Genomic DNA, 13,944 nt, shown 5'->3' on the forward strand with positions numbered 1-13,944 from the left:
AGAACAGGAAACAAGGAAAGAAGAGGAGGGGAAACAAAAGGAGAGAAGACAAGGAGAGGAAACAAGGAGGGGAACCATGAGGAGACAAGAATTGGAACCAAGGAAACAGGAGAATAAAGAAATTATTATTATATACAGTATATTTTTTATTGTCTCGCCATTATTGATTTATATCAACATTCATCTAGTTTACTGATCAATTAATAAGCACAGATCTATAATTAAAATGTGGTTCATGCCAATGAAGCAAATTATAATTTAAATTAGAGTGAGAGGTAGAGAAATACTTACAGTAAGTGAGCTGCGCTGCTGTTTGTTATAAGGGCTGTATTTGGGTTTGCTTGGTTTTCCTGCCACTCTGTCCTTGTGCCTCCTGCTGGAGATGTGCTGCAACAACAACAAACCTTGATATTATTCTGTGGTTTCCACTGTGGTCTCACATAGTTAACCTGTAGCGAGTCTGAAATCACTTCCTATTTATGACAGTAGTTCTGTATAAAGTAGAGTAGTAGTTAGAATAATGTTTTATTATACTGTATGTGCCCACTGTGTTTTTACCTGTTTGAGTTGGATCTCAGAGTTGACATGGACATCACAGATCTGGCAGTGGAAGGTTTTGTTTTGCAGGCCGGAGCCCTTCAGTGCAGAGCTGCTGCTGTTCTTCAGCTTGGCTCCGGCTCGAGGGTAGGCCTTGATTGGCCCGGCACCGCTCCGAGCCTCCAGCATCGTCTTGTGCTTTGAGCCTGCAAACAGAGACACGCAGAAACTAAACTTCTATGAAACAAGAGACATAATGACAATGAAAAACTATCAACTAATTCACTTCCTTTCCTTCCAGCCCACTAGTTCCTGTTTATTTCTATTTAAATCAAACTGCAGAGACTTGAAACTTGATGAAGCCCAATAATATATCTGTATAGCAATCTTCATCATGTAGTAACGCTAGTGTTAAAAGTTCTCCCTGTTGTTGCATTTAAGGATGCATGTGATCACTCAAGCTTCCACTGAAGAGATGAAAAATGGCAGCACAATTTTTTTTTAAATAATTCTTACATCATCTTTTTCTTCCTCACCTGCATTATGAGCCTCCAACTGAGACAGAGAGTTGACGGCGACTTTACACAGAGAGCAGTACAGCAGTTTCTTCGCTTTTTCCTCCTCCGACTCCACTGAAAGAGGAGAATCCTGGGTAGAGGCCTGGGAAGGAGGAGGATGAGCAGCTGGGGATGAAGAGGAGGTGACAGGAGCTGGAAGAGGATGAGGCGGAGAGGCTCGGGAAGAGGGGGAAGAAGAGGAAGAGAAGAAGAGGCCTGAGGCGGGGAGAGCGGTGGGAGGACTGGAGGGAGGAGGCTCACTGCTAGAGGAGGGGGAGGCAGAGGAGAGAGAGGAGCAGGAGGGAAGGAGGAAGGGTTTAAGAGGAAAGGAGTCCGTGGGGCTAGATAAAAGATCTGGAGGTGAACAAGTGGGAGGAGAGGAGAAGGAAAAGGAAAAATTAAAAAAACACTCTTTGCTATAACAACCAAACTCACTTGAAAATAAAAATCAGTAACAGTATTTAGATCAGTTTTATTAAAATGAACCTGTGTGCTGATCGTTGCTTCTGTTATCTGAGACAGGAAGGGCGGGGCAAACTGGACTTGTGATGCTCCCATTGGTCTCTCCAGTGATTGACAGCTTGGCCTTGGTCTTGTTCTCCTGAGACTTGAGCTTCTTTGCGTGACGACTGCCTCTGAAATGAGCTTCTGCCTGAGACTGAAGAAAGAGACATACAGAGAAGTTTTAATTTTCTGTTTGGGCATGTTTCTGTCATTTACTATAAGTCCTGATGTCACTTTCTAACCACTCTGCCACTAGCTTCTGAGGCTCAGTACCGTCTTTCATTGAGGGTTTCTTTCACCAGTCTTCCTGAAAAATTGCTGAATCCTTATCACTGCCCGACACTGTCAAACTATTTTTTAGCATTCAAAAAAATAAAGTACTCCCGTTTTGTTTTGTGAGCACAGCAGTGTGGGTATTATACAGTACATCATAGTAGTCGATATCCATTATATCCATCAAAAACACAGTTATCTTCCCAACTTTTATCTGTAAAGTCTGCTGTCTAAACAAGTCTGCAGCCATGCTAGCAGCTCTGTCAGGCTGCTGCTTTGAGCTAAATACTGTCAGGATGCTAACATGCTCACAGTGACAATGCTAACATGCTGATGTTAAGCCGGTTATATTTACCAGGGTCACCATCTTAATTTACTTAGCATGCTAACATTTGCTAATTTGCACTTCAGACAGGACACTGCTGATAAGAATGCTATTCATTATGCAGGTATTAAATCATAAACCAAAGTACAAATTTGATATACTTGCAAAAATCTACTGTATGTGTGTATTTATGTGTGTTTTTCACAATAAGACATCCAGATACAGATAGCTTGCTAGTGGAGATGGAGTATTTTAGGTCTACTCAACCTGTACATCAACCACCAGGAGTTGGAGAGCCTATGTGTTGGGATGTATTTGGACTTGAAATGTGAAACCAGAATTGTTCATGAACACAATTTAAATCAAGTTCTAACTGTACAAAATTGTTCAATTGTAATTGTGTCAATTTGTTCAAGTGTTGTTTGTTTGTCCAAGACAAATTTCCTTTAGGACATTAAACTCCATCTCATCTTACAGGTGTCACCACACACAGCGTAACAAGCCCAGAGTGACAGTGTGTCGACTCAGTACATAAACCTCCAGGTTAACAATGTCCTCATGTAACTGTCTGGACGCTCCATGACTCAGCTTTTATTCAGTTTGTTAGACTGAGTTAATGCTGCCCTTTTTACCCGTCTCCTTGTCTCCTCTCCTTAACAGTAATTCTTGTTTTTATGTTCACTCATGAATAATTTAAACAGCTCATAAATTAGTCATGTTTGACTGGCATGTCACTAACGATTCAGCTTGTTATCCCTCAGCTGTCATTATGTGGATGAGCAGTGTCACAGTACTATAATATAATTTAAATGTTAGGTACAGTAAACCTGATTACACACCTGCTGTTTTGAAGGAATGTCTGACAGGATCAACCACTAAACAAAAACAAGCTTCACAACGTTTTAACATTTTCCTTAGCAGTTCTCTGCAGACAAAAACTGTAGGCATGTCCTCAGGAAATCTTTTAAAGGAACAGTCCAACATCATCTTCAGTCAATTTAATCTATGTGCTTTGTAAAACAAGATAACAATGCAAATGTCAACAATTAGGGAGAACTATCCATCCATCCATCCATCTTCATCCGCTTATCCGGTATCGGGTCGCGGGGGCAGCAGCTCCAGTAGGGGACCCCAAACTTCCCTTTCCCGAGCCACATCAACCAGCTCCGACTGGGGGATCCCGAGGCGTTCCCAGGCCAGGTTGGAGATATAATTTCTCCACCTAGTACTGGGTCTTCCCCGAGGCCTCCTCCCAGCTGGACGTGCCTGGAACACCTCCCTAGGGAGGCGCCCTGGAGGCATCCTTACCAGATGCCCGAACCACCTCAACTGGCTCCTTTCGACGCGAAGGAGCAGCGGCTCTACTCCGAGCTCCTCACGGATGACTGAGCTTCTCACCCTTTCTCTAAGGGAGACGCCAGCCACCCTCCTGAGGAAACCCATTTCGGCCGCTTGTACCCTGGATCTCGTTCTTTCGGTCATGACCCAGCCTTCATGACCATAGGTGAGGGTAGGAACGAAAATTGCCCGGTAGATCGAGAGCTTTGCCTTCTGGCTCAGCTCTCTTTTCGTCACAACGGTGCGATAAACAGAAAGTAATACCGCACCGGCTGCTCCGATTCTCCGACCAATCTCACGCTCCATAGTCCCCTCACTCGCGAACAAAACCCCAAGGTACTTAAACTCCTTCACTTGGGGTAAGGACTCACTCCCTACCTGAAGAAAGCACTCCATCGGTTTCCTGCTGAGAACCATGGCCTCAGATTTAGAGGTGCTGATCCTCATCCCAGCCGCTTCGCACTCGGCTGCGAACCGATCCAGAGAGTGCTGAAGGTCACAGACCGATGACGCCATCAGGACCACATCATCTGCAAAAAGCAGCGATGAGATCCTGAGCCCACCGAACTGCAACCCCTCCCCGCCCCGACTACGCCTCGATATCCTGTCCATAAATATTACAAACAGGATTGGTGACAAAGCGCAGCCCTGGCGGAGGCCAACCCTCACCTGGAACGAGTCCGACTTACTGCCGAGAACCCGGACACAGCTCTCGCTTTGGTCATACAGAGATTGGATGGCCCTGAGAAGGAACCCCCTCACCCCATACTCCCGCAGCACCTCCCACAATTTCTCCCGGGGGACCCGGTCATACGCCTTCTCCAGATCCACAAAACACATGTAGACTGGTTGGGCATACTCCCAGGCCCCCTCCAAGATCCTTGCGAGAGTGAAGATCTGGTCCGTTGTTCCACGGCCAGGACGGAATCCGCATTGTTCCTCTTCAATCCGAGGTTCGACTATCGGCCGAACCCTCCTTTCCAGCACCTTGGAGTAGACTTTACCAGGGAGGCTGAGAAGTGTAATACCCCTGTAATTGGCACACACCCTCTGGTCCCCCTTTTTGAAGAGGGGAACCACCACACCCGTGTCTGCCACTCTTTAGGCACCGTCCCAGACTTCCACGCAATGTTGAAGAGGCGTGTCAACCAAGACAGCCCCTCCACACCCAGAGCTTTCAGCATTTCTGGGCGGATCTCATCAATCCCTGGGGCTTTGCCGCTGTGGAGTTGTTTGACTACCTCAGCGACTTCCACCAGGGAAATTGACGACAATCCCCCATCATCCTCTAGCTCTGCCTCTACCACAGAGGGTGTGTCAGCTGGATTTAGGAGTTCCTCAAAGTGCTCCTTCCACCGTTCTATTTCCACCCCATTTGAGGTCAACAAAGTCCCACCCTTACTGTAAACAGCTTGGATGATTCCTCGCTTCCCCCTCCTGAGGTGGCGAACGGTTTTCCAGAAGCACCTTGGTGCCGACCGAAAGTCCTTCTCCATGTCTTCTCCGAACTTCTCCCACACCCGCTGCTTTGCCTCTGTCACGGCAGAGGCTGCCGCCCTTCGGGCCCATCGGTACCTTGCAACTGCCTCCGGAGTCCTCCGGGATAACATATCCCGGAAAGACTCCTTCTTCAGTCGGACGGCTTCCCTGACCCTCGGTATCCACCAGGGTGTTCGTGGGTTACCGCCCCTTGAGGCACCTAAGACCCTAAGACCACAGCTCTCCGCCGCAGCTTCAGCAATGGAAACTTTGAACATTGTCCACTCAGGCTCAATGCCCCCAGCCTCCACAGGGATGCCCGAAAAGCTCCGCCGGAGGTGTGAATTGAAAGTCCGTCGGACAGGGGCCTCCTCCAGACGTTCCCAATTTACCCGCACTACGCGTTTGGGCTCACCAGGTCTGTCTAGAGTCCTCCCCCATCCCCTGACCCAACTCACCACCAGATGGTGATCAGTTGACAGCTCTGCCCCTCTCTTCACCCGAGTGTCCAAAACATACGGCCTCAGATCAGATGAAACGATTATAAAATCGATCATTGACCTTTGGCCTAGGGTGCTCTGGTACCACGTACACTTATGAGCATCCCTATGTTCGAACATGGTGTTTGTGATGGACAATCCATGACTAGCACAGAAGTCCAACAACAGACAACCACTCTGGTTCAGATCAGGGAGGCCGTTCCTCCCAATCACGCCTCTCCAAGTATCTCCGTCATCACCCACGTGTGCGTTGAAGTCCCCCAGCAGAACTATGGAGTCCCCTACTGGAGCCCCATACAGGACTCCATTCAGGGTCTCCAAGAAGGCCGAATACTCCGAACTCTTGTTTGGTGCATATGCACAAACAACAGTCAGAGTTTTCCCCCCCATCACCCGCAGGCATAGGGGGGCGACCCTCTCGTCCACCGGGGTAAACTCCAACGCAGCGGCGCTCAGCCGGGGGCTTGTGAGTATCCCCACACTCACCCGGCGCCTCACACCCTGGGCAACTCCGGAGTAGGACAGAGTCCAACCCCTATCCAGGAGTACGGTTCCAGAACCGAGACTGTGCATAGAGGTAAGCCCCACCAGATCTAACTGGTAGCGCTCCACCTCCCGCACAAGTTCCGGCTCCTTCCCCCACAGAGAGGTGACATTCCACGTCCCCAGAGCCAGCCTCTGCCGCCCGGGTCTGGTTCGTCGAAGCCCCTGACCTTCGCCGCCACCCATGTGGCAGCGCACCCAACCCCACTGGTTCCTCCCACAGGTGGTGGGCCCATGAGATGGAGAGAGAGGTGCCACGTAGCTTTTTCGGGCTGTGCCCGACCGGGCTCCGTGGCAAACCCGGCCACCAGGCGCTCGCTGACGAGCCCACCGTCTGGTCCCTCGATCTCTTCCTCGTTTTTCCATAGGATTTTTGAACCATTCTTTGTCTGGCCCCTCCCCTGAGACCACTTTGCCATGGGAGACCCTACCAGGAGCACAAAGCTCCAGACAACACAGCCCTCAGGTTCATAGGGGCACACAAACCTCTCCACCACGATAAGGTGATGGTTCCGGAGAGGCAAATGTCAACAATTAGGGAGAACTAATATCAGCAAAAAAACTAAATTTAAATTTTAGAGCACTACTGCACGTTACATTATATTCTGACTGTTCAGAACCATTTTAATTCTTTCCCCAGTTTGGTAACCACAGATTTTTAGTTGCTAATAAGCAAGCATTTGTAAAGTAGCCTAACATCTACCAAACATAGTATAATAGCTAAAAAGCAACCATGATGTAGATGATAAGATGTCCAGTAGGGTTCATGCCTTTGTTTCCAGAGATACTGTAGGTCATTGTGTATTTTGCCTAGCTTAGCAAAATGACTGGAAGCTTCTTCAAAAGTGAAAAAAGTGAGAATACCCTGTAATTTTCAGCGTCACAAATCATAAAACTCTGAGGACTCCTGACGATGATATGAACTGCCATCAAACAGAGAGTTAGAGAGTTAGTCAAGACCAGACCCTAAACGATAACAAGTAATAGCAAGCTAATGCTAATCAGTTTTTTAGCTTATTCATTTCCCAGTTCTGAAACCAGTGAGATTGATCGCAATCGCCATGGGCGGCACTAAACTCTGCACGGAGCCGCTGCGAAACGGCCACGGGAAAGAACTTGCTATGGTGGAACGTGTACGTTCAAAAGTTTGTTTTAATCGTGTGAAAGAAAACTCAGATAGTCTAGTTAGCTGTCTCTATTTACCCTGCAAAGATCTGAGAAGCATTAACCATATTCCTCAAAAATCAACCTAGAGAGTTAAGGTTGACATTTTTGCTTAATTGTTAGCTAACAAGGATAGGAAGGGTATCCTATATTAAAGGAACAATTCAATGTTTTATTAAATCATCTTTCTCTCTGTCTTCTATAAATTTAGATGAGAAGATGGATGTCAATTTCATCTCTAAGTGTAGCTACAGACATAGGTCCAGTGTGTTAAGCCTTAAGCACATGGACTGGAAGCAGGGGAGAAGTGATAGCCTAGCGCCATCAAAATAGAATAAAATGCCTTCCAACAACTCCAAAGCTGTGGTTAGTTTTAGCAGTGGTTAGCTTTGGAGCTATTTGTTGACCAGCTACTGCTGGGCATAGTGACTGCATCTCAAAACTACTGTCCACATTGAGGAGTTGCAAGGTTTGAGTTAGCGGTTGGTGGGTGCATTTACTTTCAGTTTCACTTTTGATGGATGGCTAGCTGTGTCCCCTTGCTTCCAGTCCTTTTGAGAAGCTAGGCAAACCATGCCCTGGATGGATAGAACAATCAGAGATGAAACTGATATCAATCTTATCATCGGACTCCGGGGAAGACCGAGAATCAGAGGATTTCCAGAAATGTCACACTATTGCCTTGAATGTGCTTCAAACACAGCCGAACCAAAGTGCAGAGAGATCACATTACAAGAAGTTTATCAAAGAAACATTATCAAATTGACCAAAGAGTGTGAAAATCAGATCTACAAGTTAAACAGACGCACAGACACTTACATCAGAGTTAAACTTCAGCTGGCAGACGTTGCATGAGATGACCTGTTTCTTCCTGGGTATAAAGGTAACGCCAAAGGTGTGGTTGATGACGGCTTTCTGCACCGGGTCCATCTGCAGGATTCACACAGAGGTCAGAGATCCCCAGCCTGCTCAGGAATGGCTGAACAGTGATGACAGTCTTGCTTCTTGTCTCTTTATCACAGTCAGTCTGTAACGCCTGCAGCTACAACACCCTGTCACTGTTACTGTCCCTCACACACACACACACACACGCACGTGCACAACACACACACACACACACACACACACACACACACACACATTACCGTGTTAAAGTTTGGGAACAGTCCGACTGGTGATGTTGTCTCGACAGGAAACGTCAGGAACGGTTTCATCATCACCGAGGGACCATTGGCACCAATTAGCCCCGGCAATGCCCCGCCCACTGCACCACACCCACCTCCTGGAAACAGAGAGAGAAAGAGTTGGAATCATTGATTTCTAATAACTGAGCTCATGACACTAATATTGATTTGTGTGCTTTTTAGTTCCTGGTCCATGACTGGAAGTAATTGGTTGTCTGTTTAACATAAAAAAAGAAGATATCCTACTTCAATGCCTTGACATCAACAAGATATTTTTAATACTTCAGATGTTCTTACAGAGAGAGAGAGAGAGAGAGAGAGAGAGACATCTGTCTATATTAATGAAACACTTTGTGATCCCACAAGTGTACTTTCTGGTTGAAATTATAAAATAATTTCCCAGGGCGAAACCAATGTTAAATGTAACATTTCAATTGACTGTACAGACAGGAACAATACGTTTTCATCTTTTTCAATGGTTCATACTACGATCCCCTCTTTCTTCAGAAATATTGCAATTAAAGGTGGGTTTGAGAAGACATTTTATCAATCCAGGCAATGAAAATACATTTGAAGACAACCACTGCTGGATAACATGAAAAACTACAAGAAGACCTCCGCCGCCAAGGCAATTTTGACTGCTGAGAAATTGTTTTTCTATTATTCCAACACCACATGAATGCGGCACAAACGCCCTATCTCTCAGTGTTAACAAATGTGAAAAATAATTTGTGTATCCGCCCTGTGATTATGATCCATTTCACGTTTTTAGGTTCTTCTTGCTCTATAGACCCTTCCACCAAGTTTTATTTAAATAAGTCCAGCAGTTTTTCCGTAATCTTGCTTGACTAAAAAACCAACAGACCAACAAACGGACAAACCCAACCAAAAACATAGCAGAAATAATTTCCAAACTTTTTAGTCTATATCCTTCGCATTCCACTTCCGGGATAGCTCCGGTGCTGCAGGAAATGAAGCCGGATGCATGTATTGTCTGTTTCCTTCTGCTTTCTTTGTGTTGGAACAAAGATTCGGTGGTTTCATTCCTATACCATGGTTACCTGGTCCTCGGATCTCTGCATGGTAAATTGAGACAGCTAGACTATCTGTCCAATCTGAGTTTTCTCTTGCAAGACTATTTTGCAGTGGCTCTTTGCGGAGTTTAGCACCGCCCACGATGATTTTGATTGGTTTAAAGAAATGCCATTAAACCAGAGCACGTTTTCCTCCCATCCCCGAATGCTACAGTATTTGGAGTAGCCAGACTCTCCTTCAGCGTCTTTTGGAGGAGGGTCTGGCAAATCAAGACTATTTACTTTCTGACTATTTCTCTAAGGTTTGAGTAGGACACAGATGAAGTTTTGCTATAAAAACAGATTTATTACGTTTTCAAACAATCAATTGGACCAGTAACCATTTGTTTTACAGTAAGCAGGTCACGTATAATATAGGCTACACTTACAGTCCACTGAAGTCTGATCTCCAAATTTAATGTGAGGAGGTGTTACATATATTTTATATATACAAACCATACTCTATCCGTGTATGTTTATAGTCATAGCTTGTCACTCTGCAGTGAATTATTTCATAACAACAAAGTGTGGGTGAAAACACTGAGAGCAATTGAATCAGCTCTGACAGAGAAGGAGGAGGAGGAGGAGAAGTTTTTGATCTTATTGATTTTGTCAATCTATCCAAGTTAAGTTAGATCAACCCAATCTATGGGAAAATGCTAACTTGCTAGCTTGATAGCATCAAAATGGCTCCATAGGAGGTGTGTCTTGTCAAGGCTGGCTTACCCCGTTGGGAAATTCACGCAGAACCGTCATAACTCTGCTGTCCTTACGTTAAGCCCTCCCACCAGCTCTATACACCATGTGATTAGCCTGACCAGAATTTGTTTTTTTCCAGATTGAAAGCCAACGGAGAGTTCAGTCAGTCAGCCATCCAGCCTAGAAATCTAGACTGACCCTAGATGAAAATTACATTTGCTGCCGACAGGGTGCGATTTCTAGGCTAGATGGCTGAGTGAATGAACTGGATTGAGAGGTTTGGTTTTAGGGCCAGGCCAGCTGTCTGTGTTTTCAGACTGACTTATCATCTCAACCCATTCTAAATGCTTTATAACCAATATTAACCCATGCTTTGTGTGCAGAGTATGAGGGCGTGCCAAGCTAGCAGCTATGCGAGCATTGGAGCAGTTGGTGAACAGTGTTTTCTGTTGGAGATGGTAAATCCCTTTGGGGTCAACTTTAGTTTTTTATACTTTGTAAAGCTGTAACATGCACAAAGAATATATTAAATACAATAAAAGGAAAGGGGGAAGGCCAAAAAGCATAATATGAGCACTTTAATCCATTGCGGAATGTATTAAATCCAGTTCTAACCCTTGCTGATGAGGATAGACAGTTTTAAATGTGTGTTTTAAATGTGATTGAGAGGTTTGGTTTTTGTACTCGTGTTTTTTGTTAGGCGTGTTTGTGTTTTCCAACTGACTTTAAGATAGCTGCGAATTAGCAGTGTGCCATGATTCTATTATAGCAGAGCTATGAGTCATTGTCTACATTTATCACTACAGCTCATTATTAAGTCCAGAAAAGCATGACTCAACACAGAGCTGTAATCAAACACATGGAGCTGGACACACAACAGCTCAGATCACTGTCATTGTGTTGTCATTAGCTAGGATATTATTTATGATTATAAATACAGATTAGTGTCTATTTAAAGATGGTGTAATGTGTCAGCTTGCTGGACCTGCCAAAATAAATGTTCACTTTCAATATTACAGTCACGTAATGCTAGTAAACTGCATGCTGTCATAAAAAACTGCATTCACTTTAAAGCAGAAAATTATTCATTAACCTATTACGTCTTATGTTATGTTATGTTTTTAGCAGTATTTAGTATTTCCTAGTAGTTCCCAAAGTCAGTTTGACTTGCAGTTTGTATCCTATCATGTTGGTACATAACATGTGACAACATCACGGAGCATAATAAACCGACTAAGTATATCTTTTCACTTTTATCAACTTATAAGTTAGTCCTTCATGTTAAACATTGCAATGTGGAACAGAGAAACTCCTGCAACCTCCTGAGAGACCAATAAAACCACCTCAAGAATTCACCATAAACGTCCCATGGCATAACCATTTTGTTGAGGATTTCCCCCAGCCTGCCTATGGTCTCCCAGTGGCTGGAAATGGTGATAGGTGTAAACCAAGCCCTGGGTATCCTGCTCTGCCTTTGAGAAAATGAAAGCTTAGATAGGCCGATCTGGAATCTGCCACTTATGAGGTCATAAGGGGAAAGGTTATTTCCCATTTCTCTTCTTTGCCTACCCAGAGAATTTGGCCTGGCTATGAGAAAGAGAGAGACATCATGGCTTGTAGACAAGCAAAGCATGTCAGTTGGTCAAGGCCACACCCCCAGTCTCCACCTCGCACCTCTTCTCTCCTCCTCAATAGCATTTAAAGCTACAGACCCAGAAATGACGCATACTAAGGAAAGCTCATTGTGGGACAGGCTCTAGTGGCTGTAATTCTGCACCAAGGCTGAATTTTGTGAAAGAGACTTCAGATACAGTATTAGGGGACCCCTAAGGCCTATATAAAAGCGTCCAAAAAGCACCATGTCATGGGACCTTTAAAAAAAACAGAACCCTTTGAAAGACCACTCACACAAAACAAGATCCGACTGAACCTCATCAAGGACTACTGAATCCATAACACGAAACACTTTAAATATCCAAGAGAACCACAGGAACTCCCTTAAGTAACTTGGACACTTTCTCAAGAAAGATTATACCATGACCTTTGGGGCCCCCCAAAGGTCTGGTGGGAGGGAGTATCTGATGCTGTTCAGCAATCTATCATGAACCCTAGTGATGCATTAAACCTCCTGAAGCACCACTCAAACCACTGCAAGGACCATTTGAACCACCTTAAAACTCCCTAGAAAGACATGTCAGGACATTCTGAAGCTCCTTTCAAGCATGCAATGCAAACCTGAACCTATCCAGACATCAGGAACTGTATGTGTGAATGCAAATGTGTGTAATGTCCTATTGAGCCCATGTGTAGAGCAGGTCATTGTCACGGCGAGCAAGTAGGCGTGTTGTTGACATTTCTATCGTGCAGCTAGTGTGAAACAGATAACATACACTGTCTAACTGGAGAGAGGACGAGATTCAGAAACGTCTGTAAGTGAGAGCCGATGCCAAAATCGTCAGACAAATTCAGGGCACGGAAAGATACTTTGTGACCAAATTACAAACCCAACTACATGACAGCAGTGTAATTTGCGTCATGTCTTCCCTCATGCACGCTCCACCCAGGCGACACCCCTTGCTGAAACAAAAAATAAATCAAGAGTATTTCCAGTAAGTGAGAATGCGTCTGACACAGACAATTTTGTTTTTTGCGTTACATGTGTGAAAGGACAACTGATTTTTGGTCTTTATTTGTCACTGTACTTAATTTTGTCATTTTTACAATGTAAATGTATGACAAAGAAAAGAAAGTCATGATTAGTATGGAGATTTGGAGATATATGTTTCAGTGATGTGTGTGTGATAAATGGCGTGGTGACAGGGTCACCGTAACCCTGTCTTTCTGTCCTGAGATCTGTTTACAACACACACACACACACACCCACACACACACACACACACACACACACACACACACACACAGTAGCCCTCCCCTTCTGTCTTACAGTAAGTTGCTGATCTAAGAAGCTGCTATAAATATTGCTACACATCTGCTACTGCATTTACATGGAGACCGTTAATAAATCAGCATTGAAAATGGCCAACAACAAAGTAACGGGCGAGACAGTTTTATTTCAGGCTGTCTGTGATACAGCTTGAAGATCTGTAAAATCTGTAAACAAACTAACACACTCAGTTTAAAGTTTCTCCACAACTTTCTTAAAACGCGTTGCCATCTGCAGTCTGCAAATCTGAAGTATTTAAAGTAACAAAAGTGCTAAGAAGTTTCAAACTTAAACAGATATTGAAACTGGAACAGACCAGTTTACTAGCTGAGTGGTGTAAATCAAATCACATACAAGGAATTTGCCTTGGGGTTTTGTATGTGCAAGATGGTCACAATATACATAGTAAGAATAAAGTAACTAATGCAAAAGTCAGTCTTTGTGTTTTCTCTATTTTGAGTTAACCATCACAAGCTGTTTTTTAAACTGAGCCGAAGAGGGTTACCTAACATTAGATCAAATTAGAATCCCGGCTTCAATCACAGGATGCAAATCAAATGGGGGGATGTATTCTCTACTCCTTCTGGTGTTGGTACTGAAGTCCGTCGGGGGGGCATACTATCACCGGCCCTCTTTTATATTTACATAGATGACCTGTCTGACCAGCTAAGAGTGTAAAACAGGATGTATGGTAACATGCTAGTGAACCATCTTATGTATGCTGATGATTTGGCTGTTGTTTCTCCTATGAGTGCTGCGTTTCAGGAGTTGTTAAATATATGTTCCAAATATGTTTCAGGAGTTGTTAAATATACGTTCCGATT

General features: G+C 44.5%; 1 protein-coding gene across 6 annotated transcripts in view; it reads right to left on the reverse strand.

Moving 5' to 3' along the window:
• Positions 1–13,944, reverse strand: part of znf385b (zinc finger protein 385B) — a 56,672-nt gene that overhangs the window by 4,795 nt on the left and 37,933 nt on the right. For 5 of the 6 annotated variants that reach the window (XM_032529893.1, XM_032529890.1, XM_032529889.1 and 2 more), the window contains 6 exons: positions 8,366–8,502; positions 8,040–8,150; positions 1,581–1,752; positions 1,074–1,448; positions 559–743; positions 292–387 (listed from right to left, as the gene is read on the reverse strand). In XM_032529893.1, the coding sequence (XP_032385784.1) occupies positions 292–387; positions 559–743; positions 1,074–1,448; positions 1,581–1,752; positions 8,040–8,150; positions 8,366–8,502 (1,076 nt within the window). Of the gene's footprint in view, positions 1–291; positions 388–558; positions 744–1,073; positions 1,453–1,580; positions 1,753–8,039; positions 8,151–8,365; positions 8,503–13,944 lie in introns of all 6 variants that reach the window. The other variant, XM_032529892.1, reaches the window with a different exon arrangement.

Source organism: Etheostoma spectabile, chromosome 11 (assembly GCF_008692095.1).
Source record: "Etheostoma spectabile isolate EspeVRDwgs_2016 chromosome 11, UIUC_Espe_1.0, whole genome shotgun sequence".
Taxonomy (NCBI): Eukaryota; Metazoa; Chordata; class Actinopteri; order Perciformes; family Percidae; genus Etheostoma; species Etheostoma spectabile.